Raw genomic sequence first — 20,885 nt, forward strand, 5'->3', positions numbered from 1 at the left:
TAATTTTTTATGAGTATACACATGGTAACAAAATATATACGTAAAACTTTTTTAAACCAAAAATAAATAAAATTAAATTTTTTAAACTAATCTCTTAAATGTAACTTAATCACCGGAAATATTGATGTAATATATTATATCCAAAAGGACATTATTGGAAACATACAAACTTTTCGAAAATAAGTTTATCACCACATCATTTTCTTTAATTCATTTAATTTCTTAGGATTAACTAGGGTATTAAACTAATCTCCTGAGGATTGAGACAAAAGACAAATTCCCCCAAAAATGATATCCACAAAATCAAATACTTATCTTCTTTTAATTACGCAGTTACTTTACTATTTTATACTATATTTAAAGATTCACTTCAAGTGATCATGATGATACGAAAAAAAAACAATTAAATTATAGATGATTATAATACTAATAATAAATAATAATGATGACAATATTATTCATCTATGATTATTATGATTATCAAGATCCAACAACAATGACATCATTGAACAGCACAACAAAACCTGGATGGGAAGGTTCCAAAAAATAAATAAATCCCCTAACTAAATCCTAGCCCTCCAATAACCTCATCAAATTCAATCACAAAACGCCACGTGGCACCGGAACAAATAACGTTAAAAATCCCCACCCTTGGATCAACCAAGAAGAAGGACATGTAGGCCCCACGTGTCTCCCATCGGTTGATACTCAAAAACATTTTCCGTCAAACATAACGGCGTAAGACTAACGCCGTGAAGCCTTACCCAGTAGATGTATAAATACGACAACCTCAAACGCTGTCTCCCTCCTTCTCTAGTCTTCCCCCCTTCAACCTCGTCTCAATCTGTAACCGTAATTCTCTCCAATTTCTCGCGCTTCAAACAAAATCTTCAAAATATCGCCACCGTTCACTATCATTCATTATTTTCATATTCTCATCCACGCGCGCGTACGATCCTCTGTTTCCAAAAACAGAGAAACTCTGCACCTCGCAGCTCATCGATTCTTCTTCTTCTTCTTCTGAATGCGATTCACCTTCCTTCAACTCCAATCTGAACCTCACACAAGGTAGTATTAATAGTAGTAGTAATGGTAGCAAAACCATTCTTCTTTATCCACTTTTTTTTTTGTCTTTTTTCTTTCATTCTCTCTGCTTTCAACTTTTGTTTGTAGCGTCATTTATTTTATTTGCATATTTGTTAGCTCGATAAGACGATAACTAAGCTTCAGATCCCAACATTAGAGTCTCATTTTATTGTGGTTATGAAGAGTTTAGCGTTTTTGCATTTGCATTATTTTCAGAGGGACAAAGGAGAAGGTGGTGGCAGAGGAAGCTGAAACGATTGTTTGGTAAGTCGTTTTCGAATAACCACTTTTTTTTCAGCAGAGAAAAAAAAAGGCAAACAACATTATTGAATGTGCAGAGAAGAGTAAGAAGAATTCTTCTTCTTCTCATTGTTGTTGTTGTTCTTTTATTTGATCCTCCGCCCCCACACTTTTTCTGTTGTGTTTATATAATAATTCCTCTGCATGTGTCTGTTTGCCCCCCTTCCCCCCCTCTTCTTCTCACACACATTCAACTCGATTTGTCATTTTCAATATCTCAACCATATATTAATTAATTACCAACAAACACACTCAGTGAAATTTCCAAACAAAAATAGCCTCTACCTTGGTATCTCTATTTTACTACTTCTATATATATTAATTAATATGTCAATGTTTGTTTTAGAATTAAATGTATTTATTCATTTATATATAGTAATAGTACATGGTTTTTGTTGTTTTGTGTGAGAGTAAGGTGAGTGAGAAAGAATGTGTAGTGTAGCTGCTTTTTGGTGATGGTGTTGGAGAATGGGGATTGATTGTGATTTACACAAAAGATAAAGAGAGAGAGAGAGAGAGAGAGAGAGAGAGAGAATCAGACTGAGTAGACGGGTGGGTGGAGGAGCAACAATCACCCCATTATGTGTCAGAAAATTAAAACTAATTAAATTTTGTTCTTCAATTCAAACCACTTTTGCCTTGTTTATTTATTATTATAGCATCATTTGCTTTGCTTCATTGTTGTTTCTTGTTCAATTCTTTGTCTAACAAGGGGAAGAAGCTAAGGTCCCTTTGGCCTTTGCTTTTTGCTTCCCCACATTTTGTTCTTTTTTTAATCTCTTTATCTTTTCTTTCTCTCCTTTTAATTAAACTCTTGGCCCTTTCTTCTCTTCTTTAATTCATTCATTTCATTCTCCTTCTCTTTGCTTCTTTTTGGATTCTGTGATCTCCTAAGCTCTGATCCCGAGCCTAAACATTCAAGATTGCTTTTCCTTTTTGGTTTTCTACCTCAGGACCATCTTGTTTTGCCTCATTCGGCACCTCATTTATTCATTCATTCATTCATTCATTTTTATATTATTTATTACATTATTCCCCTTCCTTCAGTTCCATTCCAACTTAGTTACATACTTTGCTCCTCTCATTCTCTTGTCACTGTTTTATTCAACAAACAAAAAAAGTGATTGTTTATTTTCCTCCCCTTACCTATTCTCAACCTTTTTCTCCCTTGAAATCAATTATTTATATATAATGACCAATAACAACAACAACAATAATATCGACAAGAATAATAAATAAACACTTTACTAAATTAGTACAAATGTACAATGCATTGTTGTTATTATTGTCCTAGTCCATTGAAAAACCAATGACAGTTGATATATAGCTTTTTTGTTTTACCTAAATTTCTTTCCAACACCGGAACTTTAAATATTTCTTTTGAATATCTAATTCAATGTGATGACCATTAAATGAATTTGTTTGTTTTGGTGCAGGTATAATTAGGGGGAAAGAAAAAAGTATATAAATATATATATATATAGAGAGAGAGAAAAAGAGTGAAAATGTTTACATGCATAGCTTGTACAAAGCAAACGGCGGAAGAGAGGGAAGAAGAAAGCCGTGAAGGTGGCACGCCCAGTACAAAAGAAGCCGTCAAAAGCCTGACCACGCAGGTTCCACCCTCCTCACTTTCTTCTCTTACCACCATTATTAATAACCACCATTAATAATACTCGAATCAATTATGTTACATGTACATTAAAAATCAGTTATTTACGTGTAGATCAAAAATCAGTTATTTGAAATTTATTTGATATATACATCTTGAAAAATAATCCATGTAGAAGTGATATTATTTTAACTTTTTTAAAATAAAATAATAAATAAATTTTTAAAAATTTGTATTTTAAATAGATTAATCTCTAAAAAAATATTAAAATCGTAGATAAATTAGTTTAAATTAATATATTTTACTCTAATCATAACATTTATCGTATTGAATGATTTTATTAGTATTTTTTTTAAAACTAATATATTCAAAGTATAAATTTTTTAAGGATTTATAAATGTGATTGTAGTGTAGCATTTTTTTAAATAATAAATAAATTTTTAAAAATTTGTATTTTTAAATAGATTAATTTCTAAAAAAATATATAGGCGTAGGTAAATTAATTTAAATTAATATATTTTATTCTAATAACAACATTTACTATATATTAGTATTTTTTAAAAAAAAACTAATATATTTAAAGTATAATTTTTTTAAGGATTTATAAATGTTATTGTAGTGTAGCATTTTTTTTTTTTGTGCTACCTACAAGTTTTGCTTTTGCAGCTTCTTTTTTTTCCATGTTGGTGAAAACTAACAAAATGAATAGCTATTAGGTTGGTGGGGGGACCACATTTTGATTCTCTCTCTAACCTCCACGCATACCTATAAGCCCCCCCTACCTATGTGTTTACACAACTCCACACTCACACATCTTTCTCTATTTTTTATGCATATTAATATTCATCAGATGTTTTGTGATCTTGTCATGTCATAGCACAAAAACAAAATTATTCATACAATCCAATTTTGTATACTATATTATAGGCATTTAGCCAAATTTGGTATACTTGTAGGTAAATTTGTCCTCTTCTTACTTGGTTTCATACTTCAAAGATAAAAGATAGTTACAAAAATTTCAATTAAATTAGTCCATTTCTAATAATAAAACCAAACCCAAATGCACGTTTATCCAATTAGATGTAGCTATATGCTTTTTACAACTGAGTTAATTAGAAAATTTTTTCACTTATGAAAAAAGAAAATCATGGTCCAATAAGAATGCACATGACACACGGACACACGAGACATGTTTTTGTGAGTATCAAGGAGGAGGGAGATTGTTTAGGATGACGTTTGAAATGGGCCCACCTATGGTGTTGAAGAGGATGGTCCACTTGTTGCCATGTATTGGTCCAATTTATTGGTTTATTTAATGGCATGTGGTGTTACTGACCGGACGTGACCATCATGATCAACCAATCAATCCCCTATATTCCTTCTTCTTCTTTGTAGACTTTGATTTGATTTTACGGGGAAAAAATTCCAGCTTGTCAATTAGGTCCACTTATAATTGCACTTGTATAATACACCACCTAAGTTTGTTTTTAATCAAAAAATTCTATCATGATTGTGACATCTTTCATCTAGTAAGGGGTAAAAATTTAGAAAAGTTTTTAAGCAGGTGAAAACTCAATTTAATGACTCTTAATTATCAATTTCACGTGAAGTCGACTACATTTTAGTTTCTACCTTTTATGTAAGTCAGTAAATTTTAATTATATATATTTTTTATAATTAAAATTAACATTAAAAATTACTAAAACATCACAATACTAATACATTTAGAAGTTTTTCAAAAATTTATAGTTGATTCTTATGATATTTAAAAAGGTTAAAAATTATTTAATTTTAAAAATATAAAAATAAATAATTATTAAATAATTAAAATTTATTATAAAAAATAAGTTAGACAAAAATTAGATACCGAATTATAGTTTCTATAAAATTTATCAAATTTATAAAACATATGATAAAAAGCACAAACACATTGGCTTCAATTCTAACTACACATGCCACATTTTAATAATCATAACAATAATAATGCACTATTATTCTCTTAATTCCTTGTATTTTGATTCCTAAAGTAAAAGCAATATAGCAGTATTAGTCTTTGGTCAAATATTCTCCAAAATTTGTGTGTGGATAATGGCAGCAGTGGGAACATGTTCAACACATCCATCGGTTTGGTTAATGTTAAGAAAAGATGTCTAGGACACAAGGGTATGCGAATCCATTGTATGGCCCATCCATGAATTCTTGTCGTCCCACTTTTTTTTTAATTTGTTTTTAAAGTATTTTATTATATATCAATGCTTTTAAAAAAAAGGGGGAAATTAAATATGTATAGAGAAATTTGTTCATGATTGGACTATTTTCTTGATGGAAGAAAAGTATAGTGACATTTAACTATTAACTATTTGTGTTTTACAGTACTTGTTATATTAATTTCCTTTCAGTCAATGTTGCATGGAATTTTTATCCTTATCTAAATAGGTAGGCACTTTTTTAATTTGATGCCTATATATCCTAACAATTTAGAACCAAATGTATCTGAATTGTGGAAAAAAAAATTGACAATTGATATTTGGATAGATATTGTTGGAGATATCTACAAATAGAAAATGCTTTCCATTTGGGGTACATAGATTGATTCTGTGACATATGTAATGTAACAATGTAAGGTTTCTGTAGGATATATAGTAAATGGTTTTTTCACACGTTAAGGTGATGTTGTTTTCACCCACTTGTATGTAGTGTTCTAGATATAACATAACAAGTACATTCTCCACTATCCTAGCTGTAAAGTATTTACATGGTGCTTTGAAAATGACCCAAGCCTGTGAAACCTTAAGACTCCATTCAGCTTCATCCAAACACACTTTTTTTGGTTTTGTATTTCAGAAACTTGCAGGGACTATGTTTCCCTACTTGTGTGTCATTTGGACAGATACTTTGTTATTCAGCAGAACCAGTTTCAATTATTTTATTTCTCACTTTTAGGTTTAATTAATTAACTTCTAGAGATCTTTTTAGTTTGGCATAGTTTTTAATTAAGGACTATAGTTTTAAAATTTTTAATCAAGTTTCTAGAGCAATTTTTTGTCACAGTTTTTTGTTGAATGGAATATATTTTTAGCTTAGACCTTAACCTTATATTAAAATTAGATATAATAGAAAAAAATATAAAATTATAGAAAGTTAAAATTTTCACTAACAATGTTAACATGTTTTTTTAGGACATATGTTAGCTAAATTTCTTTGAAAAAACTATAGGGACATTTAGTACAATTAAACTACTTTTTATGGGATTGGCTTTATTTATATTATAGCAAGTTGTGAATTTTGTATTTTTTCATGTTCTGGAAAGTGGAGAGAAGTGGTTATCCTTGCATGCCTTTCCTCCATTTAGTGGATCATTGGATGAGACAAATGATATTCAAATTCAAAAAGAAAAAGAAATGTGTGTAGGGTGATCTACATTGGGGGGAAAGTGCCACTCAGGTGTCTAAGAAAGCCTTAAAACATTATTAAGATATAGTGAGTTTCTTTTATAGGGCCCCACCTGCATAGTTCTAATTATAGGAGTCAATGGTCAAAATACATGTAGATACAGAATATTTGTAACTATTCAGGAATCTATATTTTCCTAAAGTTATGATATCAGATACACATTTTGTTAAAGTTACATGATCTATTGTGATCTGTAAAAAGATGATTTATATTGAAGTTGTTGACCAAGTATATTTTTATGACTTTCATGAATTTTTAGATATGTTAAGCTTTTGTTGGCTTATTATCAATTAATTTGTTTTTTAATTTTCTAGTAAGACTGAACAGTATTATTCTATTTGCCTCCAATTATATATAGTTTTAAAAATCAAGCAAATACAAATACCATATTTAAAAACTTTTACATTATTAAGCACCAGCAATTAAACTCTATTTGAATACAAGTTTGAATGTGTTGTTGTTAATCTGAATTTGATTGATGTTATATGCAGTTAAAGGACATGGCACTGAAGTTTTCAGGTGCATACAAGCAGTGCAAGCCATGCACAGGGTCAAGTACCTACAAGAAAGGACAGAGACCTTATCCTGATTTTGACACCATCTCAGAAGGGGTTCCATACCCTTACATGGGAGGTGCAAGCACAAGTTCAACCCCTGCTTGGGACTTCACTAGCTCCAATCATCCTGGTAGAACTGACCCAAGATTCATGAGATCATTTGGTGGAGACCAGACCCCTAGAGCTCGCGATTCGGCCTCAGTTTGTGATGTGGTGTTGGAGGATGAGGGTGAAGCCAAGGAGTGGATGGCACAAGTGGAGCCAGGGGTTCACATCACCTTTGTTTCTCTTCCTAATGGTGGAAATGACCTCAAAAGAATTCGCTTCAGGTTTCTTAAACACTCCATTATCCTTGTTAATTACATGTTTAGTGTATACAAGATTATCAAACTCTCAAATTAACTCTAAATTTACAAGCATGCTAGTTGAGTGTTGTTTCTTGGGACTCAAGCAACCTTAAAAAAAGTGCCAATCTTCAAGTTTCATACTTGTACACTAAATATGGGGATTTAGTTCTTCAAATCTAATCATTTTTTTTTTTGAATTTGAAGCCGGGAGATGTTCAATAAATGGCAAGCACAAAAATGGTGGGGGGAGAATTATGACAGAATCATGGAACTTTACAACGTTCAACGATTCAATCGACAATCTCTTAACACTCCTCCAAGATCCGAGGATGAGGTATGAAAGTACTATATAACAAGGTGAAAACTCAAGTACAGTTAACTTCATGTGAAGTTGATAGCTGAGAGCACCTGTCAACTCATTTAACAACTCTTATCTATCAACTTTATATGAAGTTAACTGCATCTGAGTTTTCACTAACACGTAACAAACACAAATTGAATTCAAGATTTATAATATGTTTGCATTGTTGCCATTGAACAGCCAAGGGATTCTACATACTCAAGATTGACATCAGCGCGAGAAAGTCCTATGACCTCATCTTTAAACAGAGATTGGACAACACCAAGGCATCACTATAAACACTTGGAACAAGGTGGTTCCGGCCACCAGTTCCATGCAGCAGGGTCATCCATGGAAGCATCAAGGACTACAACCTCTTCTAGAGACGAGCCTTCAGTGAGCAATGCCAGCGAGATGGAGACAGAGTGGGTAGAGCAGGATGAGCCTGGAGTTTACATCACAATCAGGCAGTTAGCCGATGGAACAAGGGAGCTTCGACGCGTGAGATTCAGGTAACATTAGTGCATATCAAGAACATGATCTAGAAAACTAACATGATTCTTGTTTTATTTGAATTGACACTTGATGAACTAACTATTTCTGCAGCCGGGAAAGATTTGGGGAGGTAAATGCAAAGACATGGTGGGAGGAGAACAGAGATAGAATACAAGCTCAATACCTTTGAAGACATGAAAATTAAGGATGTCCTAAACAAAGATGGAATCCCCAATTTTGATTGGTAGTGATTATTGTAATGCAGCTTGTTACTTTTGGATTCTTTTGGAGTTAAGAGAGTCCTATACACAAAAACTAGTTAGTCCCTTCACACCATTGGTGATAGTCTCTGGCATATTGTTAAGATTGACACTGTCTTATTATACAGTGCCAAATTCTGAATTTGTTTTTGTGATCCCTATTTTTCCCAAAAGTTCAATCACCATGGGATTTGGAGGTCTAATATTTTCTTTCATTATATTATATATATAATATATATATATACATATCTATATTTGTTTTTTAATTCTCTCCCTTTAATCTTGGTTTCTTACACTTTTCCTTTTGTCATTATAGTTGCTGTTAATTATCATTTATTTAATCACAATATAGTTCAAATCTTATGTTGACAAATTGTTTACATACATATCAACCAATCATGTAAGTTTCATGCATCTAACTTTAATTCTAAAACCTAAAACTAATACTTCAAAGTTCAAACAATTCAATCGAAATAATAAAAACACTTAAATTTATGCAGAACTAAAACTAAATCATTAAGCTTTAGCCTTTACTTTTAGAAACTAAAACGAAATCGCTATATATGTTGGTATTAGTGACTTAATAGAGTTTCTCTACCCACTAAGCGACCTTTTTAATAGAATAATACTAATTAATCTGTGAGGACATTTTCAATGATTAAACCGTAATTGTACGATTTTAACATCTTTAATAGTTTTGTTTATGAAAAGATAATAGCAGCTATATAATTAATGAGTTAAAATAAGAAAATACTCACGTGTTAAAAGAGTATGGAGAGGATGTTATGGCTAATAAATAGAAAGTAAAAAATTGCTACTCACTTTATTTCCATTAACTTTTACATAAATATATTAAACTATCATGTAAGAATGTTACTAATATAATAAAAAAGGAAATTATCATCAGATGAGAGTGCAAAGTATTCACTTCTCATAAATAAATATAAATGGTATGTATACCAAAATCACTACTAATATATTTGTGTATGAAAATATATGTTATTTAATTTATTTTTAATTATATTAATAGCTGGTTTTAGTGATTAATTTTAATATATATTTAGCATGACTAAATAAAACAGAAAGAGTACATAAAGAGTACGCAAAAATAATAAAATTGTAAAAGAATAATGAATGAAAAGAAAAGATAAAAAAATTTTATTGATTGTTGATTGATTGAAAATTATAAACTATGAAGATAAAACTAAGTATATATAGAGTATTGATCTATGAAAGATAAAAATAAATAAAGATAAGATAAATATAAAGATAAGATAAGATAAAGATAAGATAAGATAAAGAATAAAATTATAATTGACTGAATTTGTGTATTCTGTTGGACTGAATTTGTGGACCGTGAGATGTCTTTATTGTTGTCATGGACTAAGGTGGAAGAGTGGTTTAATACGCCCCACAAGCTAGAGGATGAAAGATGTCGATAAACTAAGCCTATTCAGATTAAGATGGAAGGGTTGGGAAGACAAAGACTTGGTGACAGATTAAGATGGAAGGGTTGGGAAGACAAAGACTTGGTGAAGATGTCAGCTAATTGCTCAGAAGAGGAAATTGGGAGAAGTTTAATCAGTCCAACTTTTTGTCGAACCAAGTGATAATCAATCTCTAAATGTTTGGTTCGTTCATGAAAAACTGAGTTAGCAGCAATACGAAGAGTACTCTGATTATCACAATATAAACTGGTGGGCGGATAGAAAAGATGCGCAAAAATTGTAACAGGTTTAGTATCCATTGAAGTTTACAAGTTGTGTTAACTAATGCACGATATTATGCTTCCGTGGATGAGCGGGTAACAGTGGTTTATTTCTTGATCTTTCAAGAGACTAAAGAACTACCTAGCAAGAAACAATAACTTGTTAAAGATGGTCGAGTGTCAGGACATCCGGCCCAATCAGAAGCTGAATTTCTGATTCTCTTGAAAAAAGTCTATCAGGACTAATTTTCAGATATTGTAACACATGCTTAACAGCTTGAAGATGAGATTTAGCAGGAGATGTCATGAATTGACTTAATTGTTGAGTGGCATACATGATGTTCGGTCGAATAGTGGTGAGATAGATAAGACGGCCAACCAAACGGCGATATACAAAAGGTTCAGATAGCAGGGACTTTTGTCTTGATATAGTCTTTGGTACTATCCATTGGAACAGAGGCAGATATAGCACCTAATAAACCAGAATCCTCCAAAAGTTCAAGACAATATTTTCTCTGACGCAAATTCCCTTTAATGATTGAGCAACCTCAATATTCAAAAAATATTTTAATGGGTCTACGTCTTTAATTCGAAAGTGTTGGTGACTAAACTAAGGGTTCGATAAAAATCGATTCACTACACATTCTATAAATTTTATCCAATTCTCACCCACCACACCTTCGAATATATAGCATTTTCCAAGAAATTGACATGATCCTCGACGAGGTGCAGGATCACACAAATGAGCGTATGACTCATCACTTTAGTAATTACCTAATGGAGAAATTTTTCACATCAAGAAAGTTCTGATACCATAATAAAACGGAAAGAGTACAAAAAGAAAGAGTACGCAAAAATAATAAAATTGTGAAAGACTAATGAAAGAAAAGATAAAATTTTATTGATTGTTGATTGATTGAAAATTATAAACTATGAAGATAAAATTAGGTATATATAGAGCATTTGTCTATGAAAGGTAAAGATAAGGTAAAATAAAGACTAAAATTATAATTGAATTTATGTATTCTGTGAAGCTGAATTTGTAGGCCATAAAATGTCTTTACTATTGTCATGAACTAAGATAGAAGAATAGTTTAATATGACTCATAAATATTAGATCCTAATAAATCTTATAGTATAAAACTTGCATATTAACATACTTTATTTTACTAATTTTCCATTAAATAAAGCAAATATCATTCAAATTTGATTGATTTTTTCAATTCAAACCTTAATATTTGCAATTATTCGATTTCGGAGAGTAAATGGATACTTTCGTGTTTTTCAAAAATTGGATTACACACACTTCACCATATTAATAAAAAAAATTTAAGAAGATCCATTTCATTCACTTTGCAATTGTTAGTTGTGTTAGTTATGGTCCTCCCAAATAAAGATGCAAGTTACATTTTATGTGTGCATTTATGATTGGTCAATATGTTCTTTTAAAATTTTTATATTGACCCCATTTAATTTTCTTATTATTTTTACTACATTTTTTCACTAACGTCAACCCAATATACCCCACGCCGCCCCTCCCTTTCTTTTCTTGAGTTCTTCGATTTTTTTAATTAAAATTATTAAAATATAAATAATTCTACCCATTCAAATCTTTTTATTAATCAAGCTAATCAAATTGATCTAACATAACAAAAATTAATTATGATTAATATTATTCCAAATTTTATTATTTAACTTGATTGTACTTGATTCATAAAAACTTAGATGTATAACATTAATCTTATCTTTCTAAATACAAGGGAAAATAAGATCTGAACTACAAAAGCCAAAATGCCACCAAGGATGCTGCTGGTGTTTTCGGCGATGATTTCAAACTCATCAGCTTCCTGAAGGGCCAAGCCTCTCAAGTGTCAAGTATCAACAAAAGTGGTTTTAAAATATGAATATTACTTTATTAATGAAAATTTGCCTCCTTTTTAAAGTTTTGGACCATGGAAATATCGACTTAAAAAATAGTTTCTGCTAGTTATATATGTATGTCCAATGTGTTGCTATTTATTGACTGTTTGTTACTTCTTAACAAAATTATACAAGCATATCATCACTTAAAAGTGTGTTCGTAAGAAGTATAGAATGCAACAAGTAAAAACGGTGGTTAGTCATCAAAAATATTCTTTGCACTAAAACTGTGTTGTAGCTAGAATGACGAGAAGATTTTCGTAACCGTAATCATTTTCAAAATATAATTTTAGTTTAATAACCACATCACGCACACAAAATTAAAGTGGAGTTCCACTATTTACATAAGGAAAGAAAAGCATTTTATTTATATATATAAAAAAACATCAGCACAACTGTATATGTCCCAACAACTCAGAAATATCAAACCATTATTAAAAACAGACACAAGCAAGACTAGTTTTGTAGATTAGACTCGACTCAACAGATAAGTCGAAAGACCCACAAATGTGATACTAGAAACAGTCACAGTATTGACTATCATAGAATTCTCCCACGGTAACAGTAACGGTAACGCAATCCTCATCCAGCAACCTTCCGACTGAAAGTTCTTCCGGTGGGGATCGGCTGTGCAGCTCTCAGCATGAAGTTTCCAGATTCAGAAATCCAATTAACTCCAGCCTTCATTGGAGGAGGGCGGGGTTGTCCTCTTCGAGTACCACTACCAACATTCATATTGGTCAACCTATCCGCTGTTTCAGAAATTGCCTTCGCATTCCTCCCCTTGTTCATAGCAGCTGCCAACACCAACATGAACTTCTCATATATAGAGCACCACATGAATAGATCACAAGAAGATAGTATTTATTGATTTTAAGGCAGAATGGAATTGAGGAGAAGTAACAAGGAATACTGGGGGAGTTGATTTACTTGTTCACACCAAATACATGCGTAAATTAATATATGGAATCATCCCAACAAATGATTCCAGTTACGAAATATCCAATACAACAATTAAGGCCAAAAATCTTACTTGGGCTATCCTTTCCAGGCTGTCGATATTTTGATTGTTTAACAGTATTCATGGACTTCTCATTCTTACTTCCATTCTGCAGAAAAAACACACAATGTTTACATCACATTGGAGACTGATGAGTAACTAATCACTAATCAGTGCATCAAAAAGCATATTACTAATGTAGAGCTACTCCACTAATATGAAGAACGATTTTGATTTGAGATAAGAGCTACTCTAGTATTTGACCGAATTCAAATGATTAGCAGATTAAGATTTTCTTGATGCCACAGTAAAAAGAAACAGAGAGCTGAGATGGGTGGCAAGATCAAGACAACTAACCTGATTCACCATATCCAGCTTACGTTGCACACCTGTAATATTAAATGAAAATTCTTCAGCGCACAGCATGAAATCAATTATTAAAATACTGGTACACCCAAAAGAGTAAAACCCGTCATATTCCTCAGAATTTCCATCAATGGCATATATAATACTTAAATATATTTTCGGGTCAGACTGGTGTTTTGAAAACCAACAGCTTAAAGGCACCTGTGGAAGAAGTATGGAGAAGTTTCAAGTCTCCAATCTAATGCCTTACCCATTCATCCACTCATTAGAAAAAACCAAAGAACTATTAACCACTACCAGCAACCCATGTGGTAATAAAATACAGAATGCATGCATAATGTGCTGAGGCAAGAATCCCCCAAAGCGTTTGGTAACCAAGGCAGAGTTTTCAGGCTCCTCTAGCATGACACAGAAATATCCAATCTAGGCAACTGATACTTAGATGACACATGATGGTAAAAATCGACTGTTATCCAGTCTATTCTTGTGTTATGGATCAACAATCAACTTTAAGTCACTACGAAGAGAGGTGTTCTACAGAGCAGTTGACAAGCACCTTGAAACTTTTTACCAAATTTACAGGAGCCAATAGCATTATTTGATTCATATAACTAATCCCAGCTTTGAGAAGACCAAATATCTTACTGTTTCTCTAACAACATTGTCAGATTTCTATGGCAAGATGTGCCTTTTTGGTTCCCTCCAACTCAAAAAAACAATCACCCTTGTCACCTTTAGGCCACAACCTTTGCTTCAACGTTATAACCAGTGTGGAACTCAATTTTTTTTTTAAAAAAAAGGCATGCAGGGAAATATAATATATAAATAGAAAAATCCAATCAGATCACCTGAAGCTAAAGGAGGATGTAATTTCGGAGAGGAGAAGTTATTGGTGAGCTTTGAATTAGGCAACATGCCAGAATATCTCCTAACCCCTTGCTGATCAAGGGCTCCCCTTGTTCCAGCTGAGAAAGAACAGGAGATAACATGGTGTCATCCAATGCTTTCGTAAATCAAGAATGTAAAGAGATAGATAAATACAAACCAGATGGAGGAGTTCTTGACACTGCTCTAGTACGAAGGGATGGAGGAACATAAAAACAAGTCTACAAGTTATCAACAAATAAGTGTGTCAAAAAATCGCTCACGGTTCTTTTATGTTGGGAGGGGTATTGTTAACATACAGATCAGTTGACAGTTAAGACCAAAAAAACATGAAATAATACAAAATGCATGAGCCAACTGACTACCTGGAAAAAGGGATGTTGAAGGGCCTCTGCAGCTGTTGGCCTCTTGCAGGGATCCCATGAGCAAAGTGACTTCATTAACAGCAAACAAGAGCACGGGAATTTATAGACAAACTGTTAGTTTGTGGTGCCTCATCCTAACAGCTATAACCAGTAAATGAAAAACTACTTTACCCTGATAAGGCTGACCGCATCATCACTCGCAGATGGTATCAGTGCCGAAAGATGTACACCAGCAAGCTGCAGCAGAAGGCAAATACCACTAAGCACAAGACGGTTTTAAATTAAGCAGAAAAACATCATATACCATATGCAATATCTAGGTACACCCAGAACAGAGAATCAAGCAAGAGGCTTGAAACTGGACAAAGCACATATTCAACAACAAAGATAGAATACCTATATCATCTTATCTACCTAGCAACTATATATAACAGGATTCCCTTTTGTAATAACTTTTTATTATCTGTTAAGTAGATTGAAAACAATTAAGCCCCACAAATATTTAACAAATATCTTCATACATATATAGAAGCAACTCCATTCAGTAACAAAATTTTATTCTCTTAAAAGATTAGATTGAAATCAACTTAATCTTATACAGAACTACTGAACTAATATATAAAGATAATCAATTGACATAAAAACTGCACCAATAATTGATCACACTCCAACTATATTCACTTTACAACTAGTTGCTACAAACCAACAGCACAGTTTATTAGTAATTGCAAGTTATTTTGCAAAATAAAAAATATATGCTTGATAGGAAAAATAGCATTCCTGAGGTATACTAACAAAGACAGCAACGCCAAACTAAGGGATTCTAACCTGTGGGAACTGATAGTTTATATCCCTTGCAAGTTTCAGCCCATCAGCCCATGATTCAATGGTTGGGCTGCCTATCACACCGCATATTTTGTAGATCTCATCCGCTTCACTGCAGGCACAAATATGAAGGAGAATATTTATTCCAACATAGTAAGATATGAAACCAAATTGCTTTGAAACAGGATATTAGTCATGGTCTCTATGCTGTAAAATCATAATAGTTTATAGCACCAGGGGGAGAGAGAGCGAGAGAGACTACCTGGCACCAGGGAAAAGAGGACGAAGAGAGAACAGTTCAGCCATTATAGCACCCATTGCCCACATGTCTAAATGAGTGACAGAAAATTCAGTAAATAAAACGGTACTTATCATCACTCCAAACAATATTAATTTGATCATTATCGCTGTTTAAAGCATATACTTACCAACTTTGGAGCTATACAGATAAGATTGAAGTAGCACTTCAGGAGCTCGATACCTAACAGAAGCCAGCGTACAACTTATAAACTGCACAACACACAACTGAACAATTTACATACAAGAGTTGAAAGCACTTACCACCGTGTGGAGACATACTCAGTGTAGGGTGGTTGTGAACTGATCTCACGTGCTAGGCCAAAATCAGCAATTTTTATGATATCCTTGGTAACCAGCAAGTTCTCTGCCAAAAAATGAGTATACATTGTGTCAAAACAAAACTTGCAATCAAGTGATAAAATTAATCAGAATAGACCATGGTATAAATCTCCATTTGCTGCACAATAACAACTTCATTAAAATGTCAACCAACACGATGCATAATTTATAGAAAAAGCTAGGTAATTCTTGAGAAGTTTGAAAGAAAAAAAAAAGGCAACATATTCAAAAAGCATGTTCTCTATTTTATCATATAGCACATTTAACAAAGGATTCGGATGCAATGATAAACGTACCAGGCTTCAGATCACGGTGGAAGTATCCACGCTGGTGCATATAAGCAAGACCTTGGAAAACTTGAAAACACCAATTCCTAACTTCACCCTCAGAAAACATCTTCTCCCTGTCTTTCATAAGTTGGTACAGGTTGCATTCCTAAATCACCCAAAAAATTGAAACATCAATTACTGGACTTTGCACAAGATGATGCAGACCACGTCTAATGAAGAACTGGCCACCCACCATGTACTCAAAAACAAAGTACAGAATGTCACTTTCCCGAATAACTTCCTTTAGCTTCACAATATTTGGGTGGTTCATTTTTCTTAGTGACTGTAAACCAAGAGAAATTGAAGTAAGTTATAAACAGAAAATAAAAAGCCATATGGCAAATAAGGTTTCAGAAGGATCGGCAAAATGAGACACCTTGACTTCTCTCAGGTTTACACACTCCTCCCAAGAGTAATATTTCTTCTTCATTTTCTTAATTGCAACCTGCAATTTTATGACTTAATTATTACTAAAGCAGACATCAAATGAAGCACATTGATCATGCAACTTGGAGCACACTTACAACTTCTCCAGTTTGCTTATTAATAGCTCTCCAAACACTCCCAAACGTTCCATCACCAACTTCCTTAATTAACTTGTACCTGTATCCACAACAAAAAAATTTGTAAGGAATTCTAACATATGGGTATAAGGAAGGGATAGCAACTTCTGGGGAAAACGAACCTCTCCATTGTTCCCGTGAAAATACAAATCAGCTCTTTCTTTATTCAACTAAAGTAAACAAAAACACAAATGATAGATGGCATTTATCTATTGCAGATGATGCTCAGAGGTATATAAGATATTAACAGATGACTGCTGATCCAGCAAAATCCACCATCAATTTTCTGTCGTAGCAAAACAGGGCATGGAAGCAGAAACTATCTGATGGAAGGGCTGCACAGCCTTATTCATTAATAGACCCACGGCTTTATAATGGTTGCAGGACAACGGTAGTAGAAATGAACAAGTACCAGAGATCATACTGATGCTTCTCAGGTTCTCAGGTCCAACCACAAGAGTGATCAAAGCATTAGCATTAATCTCTAGCTAAAATCACTGTGACCCAAGACTTCAAGACTATGGTAATATCTACTTCATCTAAACTATGCAGTATTTGTTTCAGAACTTTCAGGTAACTGATGTATCGTTACCAACTATACCCCATCAAGAGCAACAAGAAGACAATTGCCAGAAAACTACAGTCTGCAATGATTCAACGCAAATGCTTCACTCAAAGACTAGTCAGCATCCAGTATACAGTCACCAATCTATATACTTCAGCCCTGTAAAGGAAGAAATATTATATTAGATTTTGATAAATCTAAACAGACAATTGTTGTTGAGGCTCTCCATTGTAGATTCTTACCCCAGAAGAGGTTCTACCAGATATAATAACTGAGTGTTGGGTCAGCAATGCACTGCCAAGGGAACAATGATCAAGAAGCTACCATTGGATTGGTGTGTCATCCAAAACAAGAAAAAGAAAAAGTTCTTACTTGTACAAGTGCACTAAAGATGCAGCACCTGTATCAGAAGAAACTAGCATCACGTACCCTGTGCCGATCATTAAACGGGAGCAGAACACTAAGTGCAATTAACAAAGGAAACCAGAAGAAAATTTCCGATGATGAAGAACCGCCAGTCGAGCACTTCTTGGAATGCAAAAAACCGATACTGGTAGCAATTCGTCGAGAAACTAACTCCCTCCATGTCTGGGAAAATATATCACAACTACTTGGATTCAAATTCAGGCCAACCTGCAGCAGATAACCGGGTCCAAACCTTAGATTGGATTATAAATCCCAGAATGCACATTGTTAACATGTCTCCCTATATTAATAAGAGCAAAAACAAAAGTATCAACAGAATGCTGAGTGACAGAAATTAGACAGCTTATAGCTTCAGATGCTCTAATAAAAACAGTGAAATTAGAAAAACCCTATCCAACAAGTGAACGTTTTCCGGATTAATATTTACTATTTAGTAACGAAACTATGCAAGTACTGACTCCACAAAACCAATCATGTATAGACCAAGCTGAATCCCAAAACTGAATTCACGTTTCAACAGCAAAATTGTAAAGGTAATCAGGCAAGATTTCCAGGTCTTCATATGAAAAAAGATAGATGATAAAACACACCAAGAATACCTAACAAACAAAATTGCACAGGAGAGTTCAGACGCCAATAATTGTCCAAAAACCACAAACGCAACCAGAATCCCAATCCCAAACCCTAATTATCTCCGAAGCTCAAATTAGAAGTTACAAACCTAATAAACAAACTATCCAGACACATGACGATAGGCAAATTCAACCCCGGAGGTATCCTACACAATCCATAAAACAAAAGTACAAAACCAATCCACATGATCTTCAATCAAACCGAACGCCATTCCTCGATCGCAACCGTCCAAAGAGAAAAGATACAAGCAGAAATCGAAGAAATCCAAAGCAAAACCAAAAACTAAACAAAGAAACAATCGTAAAATCAAACCACGCAGCTAAATCATAAGGATCTAAACGAAGATCAGATCTGATCTAAAAAAACGCGTAGAATAAAAAGATAATAACAAATTGGCGTCGGAGAAAGAGAGAGAGAGAAACAAAGAGCGGTTATAAGAGAGAGAGAGAGAGAGAAGACCTGAAAATTAAGCAGCATAACCACCGTCTCGAAGGACGGGAAGAGGCGGAATCCAGAGCTTCTTCCTCTACGATACCCCCTATTTTTTTTTCCTCCTTTTTTTTGTTTTGCCTTTCTCTCTATTTGTGATGTGTTATATGCGATTCGTGCCAACAAAGAAATAGGGGAATTGTGTGTCTACCCTTTACCTAATTTATTCGCACCTTTGTTTTGAGGCACCGCCTCGTTTTCTTTGTTCGTTTTTTAAAAATAAAATATTTATTTTTGAATTTAAAAAAAAAAAGATAAAAAAAGATTTGGTATTTTCTGGTCTTGGAGTCCAACTCCGATTCACACTCTTGGATCTATTTATAGCTGCTTTTCTGCTACGCTCTCGCTTCCAACCTGTGGGTTCTCATATGTCGCTCTCCTTTCTCATTCCGCGTCCCTATTCATGTTTTATTTGTTTTTCCAATAATAATATGGAGTTTAATTTTGAGAAAAAAAAATTTTAATATTGTAATTAGGTTTAGTTTGGTAAAATTTTTATTCTTTAAAAATAATTTATAAAAACTCATTTTTAAAAGATAGTTTTTTTAAAAATATAGTATTTATATTTAGTAAATCAAATTAAAAATAATATTTAATAAATACAAATAACAATAATTACGTTTAATAATATTTTTTAAATTTTAAAAATATTATAAAAGACATAAATTTAAGCATTAAATTTAAAAATAAGTTAATATATGAGATTATATTAGACTTTTAATAATATTTTTCACTTTAATTGTTTTTAGTACGTGATTTTTTTATTTATCAAACACAAAATAAAAAATTTATGCTTTTAAAAAATATAAACATCTTTTTAAAAAAATTTAACAAACCAAACTTTAATATGGTGAAATACATTAACATGGCTTATAACACAATTTGATTTTGCTGAATTATTTTTATCAATAAAAACTATTCGCATTGTATTTAGTCAAATAAGAAATTTATTTTTAAAAGATTAAAAAGTTCAATCAATTATAATTCAATCTTATTAAATTACATTTGTGTCAGATTTTTTTACGTGAGTGTAAAATACAAAAATCATCAAATATTTTTGAAAAACATCAAATTTGTTTCAATATTTATTAAAATTAGTCTAATTTTAATGTATTAACAATGTAAAAATATTTTACATAATCATTCATTTTTTTAGATAATTATTTATGTAATTAATGTAAAAAATATTATTTTTATTAGTACGATATTACATAATTAAATACACACCTAAAATTATTATATATGATACATTAAATTCAATTCATCAGTAATATATCACAGTTATTTAATTCTTTAAAAAATAATTTCTCCTAAATATTGATAACTATTATGATACAATAAACTTAGCATTTAATTTTGGTCTTAAATAGATATTAAGACACACAATCTCAACACGTATAAATTTGACTAATATATACTAAATTATATTTTTTTAAGTCAAATTATGAATTTTATATATGTAGTTTATCTTATAATTTAATGTTGGTTTGAATATTGGTTTTGTTTGAACCAAAAAAAAGTATTTTTTTTATGAGTAATGTTACATATTTAAGTTTTTTTATGAATTAAGTTCAACCAAATTAAATAATAAAATTTAAAATAATATTAGTCATAATTGATTTTTATTATGTTAGACCAATTTGATTAAAATTAAAATAAAAAGACTTAGATAGATAATATTATTCTTTTTTTACTATTAAATTCTTATTTTATTTTTATTTG

The 20,885-nt window shown here is 32.1% G+C and overlaps 2 protein-coding genes across 5 annotated transcripts; one reads left to right on the top strand and one right to left on the bottom strand.

Annotated features, from left to right (window-relative positions):
- The first annotated feature begins 805 nt into the window (after positions 1-805).
- Positions 806-8,713, top strand: LOC112747499 (protein BREVIS RADIX-like). The gene is made up of 7 exons (XM_025795535.3): positions 806-1,068; positions 1,303-1,350; positions 2,823-3,002; positions 6,943-7,337; positions 7,560-7,689; positions 7,897-8,207; positions 8,302-8,713. Exons 3-7 carry the CDS (start codon positions 2,892-2,894, stop codon positions 8,378-8,380), a joined length of 1,026 nt encoding a protein of 341 aa, XP_025651320.1. The 5' UTR covers positions 806-1,068; positions 1,303-1,350; positions 2,823-2,891; the 3' UTR covers positions 8,381-8,713.
- Positions 8,714-12,417: 3,704 nt separating this feature from the next.
- Positions 12,418-19,547, bottom strand: LOC112747500 (cyclin-dependent kinase F-4-like). Of its 4 annotated transcripts, none has more exons than XM_025795537.3 (19): positions 19,134-19,547; positions 17,988-18,248; positions 17,858-17,909; positions 17,173-17,774; positions 17,012-17,090; positions 16,864-16,932; positions 16,681-16,770; positions 16,455-16,593; positions 16,081-16,183; positions 15,948-16,000; positions 15,782-15,848; positions 15,523-15,631; positions 14,866-14,931; positions 14,695-14,763; positions 14,490-14,550; positions 14,293-14,409; positions 13,436-13,467; positions 13,112-13,187; positions 12,418-12,875 (listed from the first exon to the last, which is right to left on the bottom strand). In XM_025795537.3, the coding sequence occupies exons 4-19, from the start codon at positions 17,178-17,180 to the stop codon at positions 12,661-12,663; spliced, it is 1,353 nt and encodes a 450-aa protein (XP_025651322.1). In that variant the 5' UTR covers positions 17,181-17,774; positions 17,858-17,909; positions 17,988-18,248; positions 19,134-19,547; the 3' UTR covers positions 12,418-12,660. The 4 variants fall into 4 exon arrangements, with proteins under 4 accessions (XP_025651322.1, XP_072073552.1, XP_072073553.1 ...); XM_072217451.1 differs by having other exon boundaries at positions 18,045-18,248; positions 19,134-19,543; XM_072217452.1 differs by having other exon boundaries at positions 18,045-18,321; positions 19,134-19,455.
- Between the last annotated feature and the right edge of the window lie 1,338 nt (positions 19,548-20,885).

This window comes from Arachis hypogaea, chromosome 15, assembly GCF_003086295.3.
Source record: "Arachis hypogaea cultivar Tifrunner chromosome 15, arahy.Tifrunner.gnm2.J5K5, whole genome shotgun sequence".
Classification (NCBI taxonomy): Eukaryota; Viridiplantae; Streptophyta; class Magnoliopsida; order Fabales; family Fabaceae; genus Arachis; species Arachis hypogaea.

What these genes read in the sequence shown, in the direction of transcription:
- LOC112747500 (XM_025795537.3), bottom strand. An exon ending in CCTCTTTTCCCTGGTGCCAG is followed by an intron (nt 15,632 to 15,781) that starts GTAGTCTCTCTC and finishes TTGTGCCTGCAG; the next exon opens with TGAAGCGGATGAGATCTACA. An exon ending in ATGCGGTCAGCCTTATCAGG is followed by an intron (nt 14,764 to 14,865) that starts GTAAAGTAGTTT and finishes CTGTTAATGAAG; the next exon opens with TCACTTTGCTCATGGGATCC.
- LOC112747499 (XM_025795535.3), top strand. Translation starts at nt 2,892, where the DNA reads ATGTTTACATGCATAGCTTGTACAAAGCAAACGGCGGAAGAGAGGGAA. An exon ending in CTCAAAAGAATTCGCTTCAG is followed by an intron (nt 7,338 to 7,559) that starts GTTTCTTAAACA and finishes TTGAATTTGAAG; the next exon opens with CCGGGAGATGTTCAATAAAT. An exon ending in CTCCAAGATCCGAGGATGAG is followed by an intron (nt 7,690 to 7,896) that starts GTATGAAAGTAC and finishes GCCATTGAACAG; the next exon opens with CCAAGGGATTCTACATACTC.